Raw genomic sequence first — 12,865 nt, 5'->3', positions numbered from 1 at the left:
AGGGGAAACCCCTAAAACTGTAAGTGGAACTCTCACTCGAAGGAGTTTCCAGGATTGGTCTCGGCCATCGTCGGCCAACCTTATGATAAGCAGCACATGCCCCAAAGGAGAAGAACGGCATTAACTTTGCTCAAGAACTCATCCTTGACACAAGCTCGCCACACGATGGGGAACTGCCAAGCTGCATGGGAGGTCGCCTCCCCAATCCGACGGATCTTGTCGAACCGATCGGTTTCTGTCGTTCAAGCTGTCTTGAGCTGAACTGATTGCTCGCACAAGAGGGCCAGCCGAGGTCCTGTTCAGTCCTTATTCCCGCGTCCTCGGTCATGAGCTTGTACATAGCCGTGTAAGTCGTGTTCACCCTCGTTGCAATGATGCCAAATGCCCGCTTCATCCTAATAGGATAATAAGATTCGCGACATACGAATGAGATCTCAAGGAACACCCCAGACACTCATTCTTTCACTTCCATGTGCGACTTGACCGACCCGTCAGCGAAAGCATGCCCAAATCCTTCCACTGGCGATCTTCCTATGCCTCCGGCTCCCGCACCTCCGAGCGCATCCGTCCTACTGCCCCTCCACCTCCGTCCCGCTCCCACACGGAAGTCCGGCGATCGCCATGTGTACAACCCGTCCACCAGTCCTCCCTCTGAACAAACCTCACAAAGGGCACATTTGACGTTCATCCGCACTGCACGCTTGAACTGTGTCGTATTTCATTCAGCTAGGCTCACATGTATACGCGACAACGACTCCGCACGTACTACTGTCTAGCCCCCACGTAACCATGAACAAGCCGCTTTTCCCGAATGAGTTTCCCATGCCAAGCGGCAATTTCACAACCGTCCCCGCGGAAGCGCGTAAAAGACCTTTGGACCAGGTGGTATCTCACCAGGCTTCCGCGGTAAAGGGCGGTTATCGAGTGCGTGTGTGTGCAATGCGCCCGCGGGGTTGGGGGTTTACGGCACGATCGAACCGCCCGAGAGAGGGGCAGGTAAGCTGCCCACTCGCGGGAGGGTCAATGAATGGTATGCCAGTGCAGGGCTGACGGGATGGACACCAAAAATCGACGCAGTCAGATGTGCCGTGGTAACCCTACATGTACGGTGACGGGGGCGCGCCTGGTTGAGCAATCAGATTGTCGGGTGGAGTTGTCTTTGCAATCGCGAGTTCTTGTCATTGACCACGGGTTCATCGCCCGGTAACAGCGACCGCGATATCAAGAGTATTGGGGCAATCACACTTACGATTGCAGGAAGCCATGATGAAAACCGGTCATGTTTGCTGTCTGCATTCGACAGAGGACAATGTTGTCTCTTGGACAACATGGTACTTCATTTAGGTTGCCAATATCGACGGGGTGGAACTTCTCATTCCTGTCTCTCGCGGGAATGCATACACTCTCATCTGAAGCACAAGCTTACCCGAAAACGCTCCAGCCCGGGTGAAACAACGTCGGCTACGAAATAACGGAGTTAAGAGATGGTGTCTCAGGACGCAGATTATCTCGACTATGAATAGATCCCAACTCGCGTGGTTATAGATTGTCGTCCTGCCGACAGAACCACAGGTGCTGCAGATCTCCTTTCCTTGTGCCTTATTCATGGCGTCCGTTCTTGTAAAGCTATTGAGGATCTTGACCTAAGATCCTGGTTCATCTATGCTGGAAGTATTGTTAAATGATGCAATATCGATGAATTGACAAATAAGTTTGCCGGACCTGTAGTGCACCTGCGCTGCCCTTTGCAGGATATGCGGTTTCTTTGTGGCCAACCCGGTCTTTACTGTACTCTCTATCAAGACAAAACCTGTGGCTGAAGAACTTGCTGCCAAGATGTCCCCATTCAGATGCTTGATGGTGGGAGCATCGAGGCCAGGGACAGACGTTTCGATCAACCATGTGCCTGCGCACCCACGGCCGGCTTCTCCTATCCGAGTTCCCTAGAGGCTCATGACACTGCAAATTAGTTTCCTCAAGTATATTCAGCATCTTTGCATGGTCAGACGGCATTCTACTGCTAGTATGTCTGTCATGCTCGAGCGTCTCATGGACATTCGTACATCTATTGTGAATATATTCATTTAGAAACCATTCCCGCCGAAATTTCATGAAAACCACCCTTTACTGCCTCTATTTTGGTGTCCAAGTGGCCATTTCGCTCGATAAGTCATCTCTTGTGCCTAAGAAAGACCCTCGTAACCCGTTACCCTCGGCAGCATTTCAACTCTGGACCTAATGTACAGTCCTTGCGTGAATGACACTGCAGGACGATGGAGTTCCGAAGCAAAAGAGATCCGTCTCATATAGAGCGGCATAACCATCACTGTGAATACAAATATCATACCTCTATGATGTATTCATACGACCCAACTCATCACTTCTCAGCAGGTCTCTGCGCAAGTTGCAACCCAGCCACCCACATTCAGAATCACAATGCCCAGCTCAACCAACTCAACAGCTGTGACTTGTGGATCTACTTCCCAATCAGTCAAGTCCTTGCGGTACTAGGTAGTATTGAGGGTGTTCAAGCGGTTGGTAAACTAGCGGTAGTGATCCTCGATACGTATGCTGCAGAGTTGTATCCATAACTTACTAGGCAACCTAAGAGCACCGTGAATGCACAAAAGCGCTTGATACAGACATGTCCTTGATGAAGCCCACAACTTCAAGTCTAGCCGCTTCTTCCGGGCGGCTAAAGAAGCCGGGGGGGGGGGGGCCTGGCTATGTGTTGGTGATGTTGGTGGAAGTAATGGTAGGAAGTCTCCCCCAAAAACCAACAGTCACACTTGCCATGGCGACCAAGTTCACTCTGGCCCCAAAACATCCCGGTCGTCAGACTAACTTGAATCATATGAGGTATTTCTTGTCGCTTGTAACCAGTTCTATCTTATATCTCAGGCGTCTCCGTCATAACTTGCCCCCAACGCCAACGTAACCCATCATCAAGTAACCCAAACCAACAAGACCTCAAATACACCCCAACCAACATCTCTCACGCCAACTCTCCCCCGTCCAAATCACACCTTCCAAGCAGTCCTCCTCAACCAGTCCCCAACAACCCTCATAACCTTCACCGCCTTCGCATTCCCATCCCTCACGCTCACCGGATCCGACACCGCGGCCCCCATCTCATGAAAATCAAACGCGTGAATCACATCCGGCACCAGCAACCACTTCACACTACCCCTTCCGTCCCTCACCTCCCACCCGAACCTCTCGTCCCCCTCCTCCACCAGCTCCTGCGTCTTGGCCACCTCGCTCCGCCCGACCACTCCCGAACCAGGCTTCCCCTTCCCGCCGAGCTTGCACGCCAGCTCCCACGCCTCGTAGGCGAGGTAATCCAGCTCCGCGGCCACGACGCACACGTTGTCCGGGAAATCGCTCCTCTCCGCGTACAGCGGCGAGATGCGCGTGTCGCGGAGGTTCGTGCCGTAGGGGATGTAGCTCCAGTCAAACACCTCTGCGAAATCCAGCACAAAGTCCTTCTTCTGGCCGCGGATGCCGGGTAATTTCCCGACTTTATACGGCCTGCGATCCCTCTTCGACGCCGTCGGCGTAACGAAATCCGTAGGCGGGTATATCGGCACAATCGCTTTCGGCGCAGCGGTCCTGTGCTCTTTGATGCTCTTCATCTGCGACAGACACAGCGTCAGGTTCCCGCCCGCGCTAAAGCCGCCCATGGCGATGCGCGACTTGTCGATGGGGAGGGACTCGTCGTCGACGATGGCGAGGTAGAGGGCCTCTAGGTCGTGGAGGGCGTGCGGCCAGGGGGCCCAGGGGGCTTTCCAGTAGTGCAGGGCGACGACGAGGCAGTTGTTGAGGTCGGCGAAGGTGCGGTTCCATTCGTCGTCGTCGTCGGGGACGCCAATGGAGAAGCCGCCTCCGTGGATTGTGAAGAGGGTCGGGAGGGTTTGCGGGGAGGTTTGATCGTAGTCGGAGGGGAAGAAGATGCTGCGGGACATGGTTAGCTGTTGTTTTGTTTCGTGCCTTTGTGCAAAGGGAAAAGCATACCGAACTGGCAGTGCCTTTCTACAGTCATACTGCTTGATGAGATCGGGCCGTATGGCGGGTGGCCAAAAGCATGACTTCCACGCCTCGAAGCCAGCCTTTTGAAAGTACCAATGCTGCAATGTCGAAATCTTGGTGCCGTACACGATGCGATTGAGCATCGAAGGCGCTTGCTGGTAAACCGGCTTGCCGGAGTCTGCGTTCCCTGCTACACCCATATTTGCCATGTCTCGGGAACAAGTCTTTCACACTTTTGCGACAAAGGGTGATATCGACGATATATGACCACCGCCAATGCCCGCTCACACTCGCAGAACGGAATAGCCTGACGGTCTTTTCGCCGGTGACGACGATGGCCCAGGTACGGAGTCGGAGAGGTCGATGGTCCCGAGACAAGCCAAAAAGAAAAGAATCTGCCAGAACACCAGAGCGCATTAGCCGCGACGTGTCTTCTCTCACAAACAGACGAACGACTTCAGGCTGGGACGAGACGGGATATCGGCAGAGAGAGTCAGCGGCAGAGGGCGACAGGAGCCACAGAGAGGCGTCATCGTGCGTTTTGACGTGACTTGGAGGCAGTGACAGAGACAGAGAAGGAGGCCTACTCGGCGTGCCGGACTCTCGGTTTCACGAGGCAGAATGGTGTAGCCTGATGTATGAGCTTGCTTGCGTCCGGGAATCGCAAAGACGCCGAGGACCCGGACATACGATGACCACAGGAAGGAAGAGGAGCACGGGCGGTGATGACGGTGAAGTCAAGGGCAACATGGCTGGACTTACATGATGACAGATGGTGGCGTAGATGAATCGCGACGGATGAGAAGATGTAGAACCAGACAGGTTTGATCGTATAATCCAGAACCGTAGACAGTCAGCTCGACGATTTCTCGCTGATTCGCCCACCTTCTCAATTCCTCCCATCCCCTTCAACGTCATGCACGACAGTCCTCAGAAAGCACCACCCATTTCTTCTCCCACCAAGAAACAGCAAGAGGGGCTGGATTGGGAGGGTCCAGGGGTGCATTGTACGTGGCACACGTTCATGCTAAGCTTGCCCAGCACGTCAAACAGCTAGGTTTTGGAGGGGCTCAGGGCTCAGGCACATGGTCTTGCGCACAGTCGGACGGGATGCATGTTGCCTGTGCTTGACTCCAGTGCGTGTTTCTAGTTTTGGCTGGTGTTGCTGGTCGAGACATGTCGGGGGTCGAGGTTCCCCTCCCTCCAACAATAATACCTTAATATTATCACCTCTTATCGTTATCGCCTCCGGTACAAGACAAGACAAGGTAAGGTAAGGTGAGGAAAGGTAGTTGGGGCATTGGCCCCAAGCTCCTCAGAGAGCATGAAAGTCCCTGGCTCCGTCCCATCTGTCAGGCAGCCGAATCAGTCAGCTCAGATGGCTGGTCTGACTCATTGTAAGGGTAGGCGGTGACTCTCGTCTCGTCCAGGAGCGGACAATGTTTGCTTTTCACAGGTCTCATTTAGTCATTGAACAAAAGGTGGTCTCGGCATGGCGCCCCCGAAATGCGGCCGGAGCTCCGGTGGAATGGCCGGACTTGGGACCGCGAATACAATAAGCCAACCTACGCTTGAGCTGGAATGCTCACACAATGGCTTACAACCTCTCTTGATCATTGCTGATTTTCCAATAATGATAGAAAACTTGAAGCGTTGGCAACTGAAGACAATCAGAAGAGGAAAGACGACCTCACAGCTAGACAAAATATTCGTGCATATTCTCCATTCAATCATACTTTACAGATGCAGCATAAACCAAACACGTAATTGTACAAAACGGTGACTCCTAACCGTCTACTCATCGCATTAAGCCATGGGCGCGTCTATTCATCTCAGAGGCTTGTCGGCTTCTGCACCACAACCTCTTCATCGTCATCCGGATCTTCAATGCTCGTCCGCCGAGCAGCCTCGACGGCCGCCTGGATCGGCTTCTCGTCGTCTCCCGTCGCCGTCTCTTCCGATAGCCCCTTCTCACCATCGTCTTTGCCATCCTTCTTACCTGCAAACGGCCACAGACCGCTAAAGGCTTTGCCTCCTGAAGCACCCTGCGGCGGGTGTACCGCGAGAGGCTTTAGAATCACCTTCTCATTGGGATCCGTACCCGGCGCTGGCTCCACCTCGGGCATGGCAAAATCACCAAACTCCTCATCATCGTCTTCCTCGTCCGAATCATCTTGTCCGTCAAATCGTGGCCGCCCCTGACGTCCCACCCCTCGCCACCACGACCCACTTCCAGGTTGACCCCAGGCACCTGCAACAGCTGCCGCTGCTCCTGGGCCATGACGGTCTTCGTCGTCCTCGTCGCTCGAATTTTCTTCGTCGTCTTCGTCATCGGCAAACGGGTTTTCTGGCCGCTCGCCTTCACCAGACTCGTCCTTGTCGTCGTCGTCTTCTTGAGAAGCAGCGGCCTGGTTCTTTTGGTGCATAGCCAAACGAGCCGCAAGCTGCAACCGCGCTCTAGAAGGAGGGTTGTTCAATGGCGGCGGCGGCGGTGGAGGCGGAGGGATCGATGGCGGGTTGAGTGACGACGAGGTGTTGTTCAATGGATCGGTATAAGCCCGGAACTAGTAAATGCGTGTTAGTCTGGCGAGATTCATTCCGACATTGGCGCACGATTCTAAGAAAGATCCCGGAGGCAAGTTTCGTCATTGTCGTTTTGCTGTTATAAATGACCCGGATCGCAAGTGGTTGAAGTGAATAAGAAAAGTCCAAAGTTGTCTGGTATCCCAAGGAATCGACGCCGGCACGAACAAGGACGTGTAATCCTACACTACTCGCCGCCACAAGATATATCATGAATACGCCCAACACCACCCTCTCCTATATAGCTCCCGAGCCCTCTCTACCTTTCTCCAAGGGTCTCGTCCTCGATATGTCTATCCGTTCTCCCTCTAAGCCATGACATGAAATCGAGGGAAGGCCGAATCATGTGCATTTCCTCATCAGACTCAACATCTCCGAGCTCATCGCCATGTACTCCCTCATCGCCCTGAGATACAAAAATCGGCGAATCTTGCTTTCGTCCTCTACATCTATCCTACGTCCAAAGTCATCGCCGGCGCCGTCGGTGTGATCCTCTTGGGATATTCGACTGTCGTCGTGAGGTCTTCCGTCCTCGTCTGCGCACTATGCATCCTTTTTCCGGTCCTTTTCCTCGTCCTCGTCGGGGTTATTGTCGTCGATAAGAGATTGCGTCCAAGGGTCCAATGCAGGTGGTTCCATCTCACGGAGCTCTGAGAGCATATCACTCACCTCATTGTTGACATCGTCTTCGTTCTCTTCTTCCCCTTCATCCTCCTCATCACTGGAGCTGCCGAAGCCAGACATGAGAGTGCCTGAGCTGATGGCGAATGGCCCAATACCGTTACCGCTACTTTCTTGAAGGTCTGCGTTGCCGTTGAGTCCAGCATCAGCGAGCGCATTGGAGCCAGTGTTGCTCTGGGAGTTGGAAAATGACGATCCCAGGCCAGAGAGACCGACTGCTGCCAGCCCGTTGCCAGACATGCCGGCCCGGTTACCCATAGCCACCTCGGGGCGGACTCCGCCGAGAATGGCGTTGTCTCGCTCGCGAGTTTCGGCAAGGGCACCTTCCACATAACTGATCCATCGCGGGTCCATAACCCGTTCAAGGACAGTCTCAGACAAGAGTTCGGGAGGGTGACGTTCCGTAAACTTCACCACCTCTTCAGCGATGAGAGTGAGATGTCCCATGTAACCCATGCGAGTCTTCATCCTGGCCTGTGACTCGTCACTAGCAAGTTGGCCCTTGATGATAGCGGTCGTGATATCCGCTGCCTCGAACAGTGAAACTGCCAAGGTCGGGTTGTAGCCTCTGTCCATAGGCCCGTTAAAAACCTGCTGAACGATATCATATACCACGTTATGGAGAAAGTTGTTCCACGGGTAAGCAAAGAAGAAGGACTAGACTCTGATTAGCTTGGATTGATGAGGTGTCATCACGAGGAACTCACCAGAATCGTAGGCACAACACGGTATTCGACAAATTGCACCTTGAGGTAGTCGCCGACAACGGGCTTCACGCTGTTCGGGTCAGGCCGATCGGGAACAGCAGGCGGTAGGTCTCCAGCCTCCTTTGTCGCATCGTCGTCAGTTCCTGGAGCCACGGGGGCTTCTGGCACCTCGGGAACTGGAGGGGCCATGGGAACTTCCGGAGCTGGCTCAACTTCGGATTCGGTCTCCTTTGAAGTATCGTCTTTGTCCGCAGTCGCGTCAGGATCAGTGGTGGATTTGGAAAACAGAGGGGCCGGCATGTCTTCGGGGTGCTGGGGAGGTTCAGGCACTGCCGGTGCGGTCTCTACTGGCTCGGTTTTCGTCTCAGAATCGGTGACGCTAGGCGTGTAGACAACAGAAGAGTCAGACTCGTCACCCTTCTGATTGTCCTCGGGAACAACCGGTTGATCAGCTTTCTCGTCAAGCGAAAGTTCCTCTACCTTGTTAATGGTAGCATCATCCGAAGTCTTGTCAGCCAGGTCGTCTGCGCCGGAAGTCTTCTCAGTCTTCTCAGATTCTGATTCTTTCGCAGCCGGCTCTTCACTCTTGGCGTCAATAGTATCCGGCTTCGGCTCCAATTCGGACTTGGCTTCAGAGTCCGCTGCTGCTGCAGCAGTCTCATCGATGGAAGCAGTCTTTGGCTTGCTCGGCGAAAGGGGAGCGACCACCAGATCGGGGTCATCAAATCGTTGTTCCTTGATTTTGTCATCTGCGACGTTGAGTCTGGGCGAGCTGAGCGGCTCGTCCACAAAGTCGTCTTCATCTCTGTCCAGGAAGGACGAGGCTGGTGCAGCGACAGGAATCTCTTCTTCGGCTTTTACGAACTCGTGGGACGTGTCCTCGTTCATTTCGCGGCTGGGCTCAACCTCTTCGAATCCGTCATCGTCTGAGATATTGGTTACCTCTAAACGACGTCCCTCCTCGGGAGAAGAGCGACCGATGCGCATCGTCAAGTCATCCGTAGATGATGGCGGTTCTTCTCCACGGTTTGGGGTAAGCTTACCCTCCGTTCTTAAGCGCTGACGCTCAGCATCTCGAGCTGCAATCACGTCCTCGGAACCAACTTCATTTAGTAGGCCCATGTTACTGCAGTGAAGCAGTTCGGCCATCAACTCGCACGTCTTGAATCGGTCGAAGCCAAGAGGCTCTATCTTTTCGCCAAAGGTCGATTCCAACGGTCCCTTCTGCACCGGGGTGTTCATAATCAGGTTGACGAAATCGGGAATGTGTTGCGCAAACAAGCGGAGGAGGGTTCCTAGATAGATGGGGTCTCGGCTCGAGGGAACAGAGTTGGCTTCGGTGCCAACGTCTGGATCATAGTCCGAGTTATTCTTCCTGATGACTTCGATGATGATGCCGACACCCACGGTCAGCGGGTTTCCACCTCCTAACATGTACTTGATCAGCTGTTCCACACAGGGTTGCGACACCAGCTGGCGGGTGAGTTCGTTCGGGCCGATGCATTGCTGCTCGTTTTGCGATGCGTTGGCCGAGATGGTAATGATGGCTTTGATGAAGTCGCCTGCAGCTGTCTGGACAACCCAGCTGTGCTCCGGGCTGAGGCAGGATAGCAGAGTCGGCACAACGTCTTGGCCGTATAGCCACTGCGAGAAGGGGTACGATTAGCTCTCAACCTTGTTCGGTGGGGATGGGGGAATGGGGGAATGGGGGGATTGCTGGGCTGTACGCACCTCTACAACACCCTGGCCGCCCTCTGTGCGGTCTAGGGCAATGATCTTGAGAAGCAGATCCATAATCATAGGGCACTCAACATGACGGAGCAAGTCGGGCACGGCCTCGGGGAGAGATTTGAGAAGGATAACCATCTCCTCCGTCTTCTTGTCGAACAAAGCCTCGTTGACTTTCGTAAAGTAACTGGCTTGCAGAGGGTCAAGTGGCGTCGGGCGCTTCAGAAATTGCCAAAATTCCCGCACCAGGTCTTGGTTTTCCATCATGGCCTCGTAAATGGACCATGTGTCGGATGACAAGACTTCGGCAGCAACGTAGGCATAGCGATTGCGCTTCTTCTCCTGCTCTTCCTCCTCATTGTCGGTATCGGTAGCTCGGGACGAGGCGCGAGGTCTTGAAAAGGGAAGGAGGCGACCCTTGCCCTTGATCTCCTCGGCGGGTTCATCTGTTTCTGGGGTGGCGACGGGCTCTAGTTTGGGTGCGACGACATATTCGAGCAGAGTCTTGAGCACATTGTCCTCGCGGAGGTATTCGATAAGCTTCGTGTTGTGCTGCTTGAGCTCTTGAATCAGGTCGCTTTCGTCGAGGAGGTCTTCGACGGTGAATTCGGGCTTTTCGAGGATAGTATCGATGGTGGATATGTTGGCGTATCCGCCAAATCTCCAGAACATGGTGGCGGTATTTGTGGGTTGTCTATGTCACGGCGCCGGACGAGTCGCGGCGACGATGGACAAAGAGCGATAAAACAATCAACTGGGCAGCAATCCGATGATTGAGCATGCGAAATCCGTATATCCTAGTGGGATAGACAAAGGGCGTGTATCGGCCGCAGAAATCGAATCGTAGCGAGAGTAGTAAATGGCCAGTCGTTTTCTCTATACCGTAGGTTCAACGCATGCGAAGGACGGGTTTGGGGGTATCGGTCGCTTGAATGACTTGGCGGCTGAGCGAGGAGCAAGTGTCAGCAAAGAGGTTGTCTAGAAGGCTTTTGCTGACAAGCGAGTGCAGAGCAGGAAAAGCAGGGCTTGTTGGTGGTGGTGGTGGTGGTGCTAGTGGTGGTGGTGAGGTCTGCAGATGCTGTCGCCGGCGGAGTGGAGGGGCCGGCGCATCGGGCCCAGAAAAGAGGAGCTGATTGATAATAGAGGGGGAAGGGAAGAGATGAGCGAAAATTGACGATGCAGTCTCAGAGGGGGGGAAAACCCAGCCGCGAAACGATAGACGACAGAGGGGATTCCGAGTCAATCCAGCTCGCAACGCGCGTACTCTTTCCAGGCAAGCGGAGAGCAACAGGAAACACCATGAATGAAGCAAAGCAGTAGGGAGCAGCGAGCCCAGGCAGTGAGGCAACGAGTTCGGGGGGAGGAGGAGTAGGAGTAGGACAGCAGGCAGAGGACCAGGGTACGTACAAAAGCGGGAAAAGGTAGGTACGGTGATTGCTGTTGTACAGAGGGCGCGCTGGCGCTCTAAGCCTCGTGTGCAAGGAGAATTAGCGATGGAAAGGACGGGCTGAAGCCGGAGCCTGTCGTCGGTCGTCGGATAGATATGTATCGGACGCTTCGAAAGTGGTCGCGTGGGTTCTGTCCTCCGTACGTCTCGCTGTCTTTCTCTCTCCTTGTCGGTGTTGGGGGAGAGGAGGGGTGGTGTGTGTGGGTGTGGATTCGTGGATGCGTGGTGGTTTTTGGACTCGGGAAGAGAGAATGGCTGTGGTGAGGGTGAGATGGGCCACCGGACGTCGTCGAGATTGGATTGCGCAGCGGCGGGTTTGAGGTACGGCTACCTTAGGTAAGGTAAGGTAAGGTAAGGGTGCCCTTTTGGCCCAATGGAATCGCTGGCTTTCCACGCAGCAGGGACTTTAGAGTCGGAAGGTCGGTCGTCGGAGTTCCCAGGTTGGCACTTTGGCTTGGCCGCAGTGGGAGGAAGAGGAAGAGGTCGGGTGGCAGAGGTGGGATGGACAGTGGGTGCCCTGGTGAAAGAAAGGACGGCCCTTGTTACTCTTGTCCCAGTCAGCACGTCAGGTACTGAGGTACGGTAGGTAATGACCAAGGAACAGATAGGTATTCGTACTTCTGGGTGCACCAAGTCTGGCAGCGGTTGTTTTGCTGCTGACGTGCGGCTGCGGCTGCGGCTACGGATGTTTGGTTCTGTTTGTGTGCGTGCGCGCCCTCGGAGCTCTCTGGTGAAGACTGAACAAATGTCACGGGGTACCTTGCGTATACTTTGTATTCCGTGTGGTTCAGGGGAGAAAGGATGGCACGGTCGGGTACTTTCTTTCCGTCACCTACCAAAACAGCAGTTAAAGAAGGTAAGGTAGGTACGGATGCGCTGCGGTAAAATGCAGTGGAAATAATCATCAAGTATCCCGTTGCTTCGCATCACATTCACCGTCATAATCCTCACTCATTCACTATTGTCCAAACATCGTCATGCTTCCAGATTGGGCCCAGATTGGGTTGCCTTGCTTCCCGCTTGCTACCAAACGTGCTGCCGACTGGCTGCTGTTTCTCGGAAGCCAAGAGGCGAAGCAGAAGCAGAGCAGAGCAGGGTACGGAGTGCATTCATTCATGTCTGATGAGGTCAGTCCGGTCAGGCATGCACCTACCTTACATCCAACGCCCTTATCTGCATTCTCACCCATTCCATCTTGATAAGAACGGTGCTGAAGGCTGGGCTGTGATGTTCATCTTCCCAAGTCAAGTTGGCGATGGGTTCCCCAAGTACTCCCCGTTCAGTCAAGCCCCGGCACGGGTACTTGCGCAATGCGAGACAAGGAAACTCGCTAAGCTAAAGGCGAGCGAATACCTACTCAAAGCGATTGTGGCGCCGCCTCATTCAGGTTCCGGAGCCTAGGTATTCTGAAAGACCGAGGCATGAACTGAACTGGCTGCTTTATTCCGATCGCAGATATCAGCGATAAAAGCAACAAAATAGTCAGACTGTCCTCGGTGCTCCCAAAGAAACCTCCGAGGCAGCAGCATGGGCAAGAGAGACTGTCCAACATCACCGAGGTCCTCGACAACGCCCAGCCCTACAGGACCACGAGTGCCATCTCGAATTGTGGCCTTCCACCAACTCCGTTCCATTCTTGCGTGCTTTGCCCACAGTGGAATTGGATTTTCGCCTAATCCAGCCCAAGGAC

General features: G+C 54.1%; 2 protein-coding genes across 2 annotated transcripts; both read right to left on the bottom strand.

Moving 5' to 3' along the window:
• Nucleotides 1–3,020: 3,020 nt before the first annotated feature.
• HER10_EVM0002066 (alpha/beta hydrolase fold protein) lies at nt 3,021–4,337 on the bottom strand (the record flags this gene model as incomplete). The annotated part of the gene is made up of 2 exons (XM_035471792.1): nt 4,015–4,337; nt 3,021–3,954 (listed from the first exon to the last, which is right to left on the bottom strand). The coding sequence occupies exons 1-2, from the start codon at nt 4,236–4,238 to the stop codon at nt 3,021–3,023; spliced, it is 1,158 nt and encodes a 385-aa protein (XP_035333771.1). The 5' UTR covers nt 4,239–4,337.
• Nucleotides 4,338–5,749: 1,412 nt separating this feature from the next.
• HER10_EVM0008214 (SIT4 phosphatase-associated protein) lies at nt 5,750–11,758 on the bottom strand. The gene is made up of 4 exons (XM_035483058.1): nt 9,732–11,758; nt 8,001–9,644; nt 7,282–7,950; nt 5,750–6,593 (listed from the first exon to the last, which is right to left on the bottom strand). The coding sequence occupies exons 1-4, from the start codon at nt 10,398–10,400 to the stop codon at nt 5,862–5,864; spliced, it is 3,714 nt and encodes a 1,237-aa protein (XP_035334173.1). The 5' UTR covers nt 10,401–11,758; the 3' UTR covers nt 5,750–5,861.
• Between the last annotated feature and the right edge of the window lie 1,107 nt (nt 11,759–12,865).

This window comes from Colletotrichum scovillei, assembly GCF_011075155.1.
Source record: "Colletotrichum scovillei strain TJNH1 chromosome Unknown Contig00005, whole genome shotgun sequence".
In the NCBI taxonomy this organism is placed as follows: Eukaryota; Fungi; Ascomycota; class Sordariomycetes; order Glomerellales; family Glomerellaceae; genus Colletotrichum; species Colletotrichum scovillei.
The sequence above is the reverse complement of the archived record's forward strand: the minus strand, read 5'-3'. Positions and strand labels throughout refer to the sequence as shown.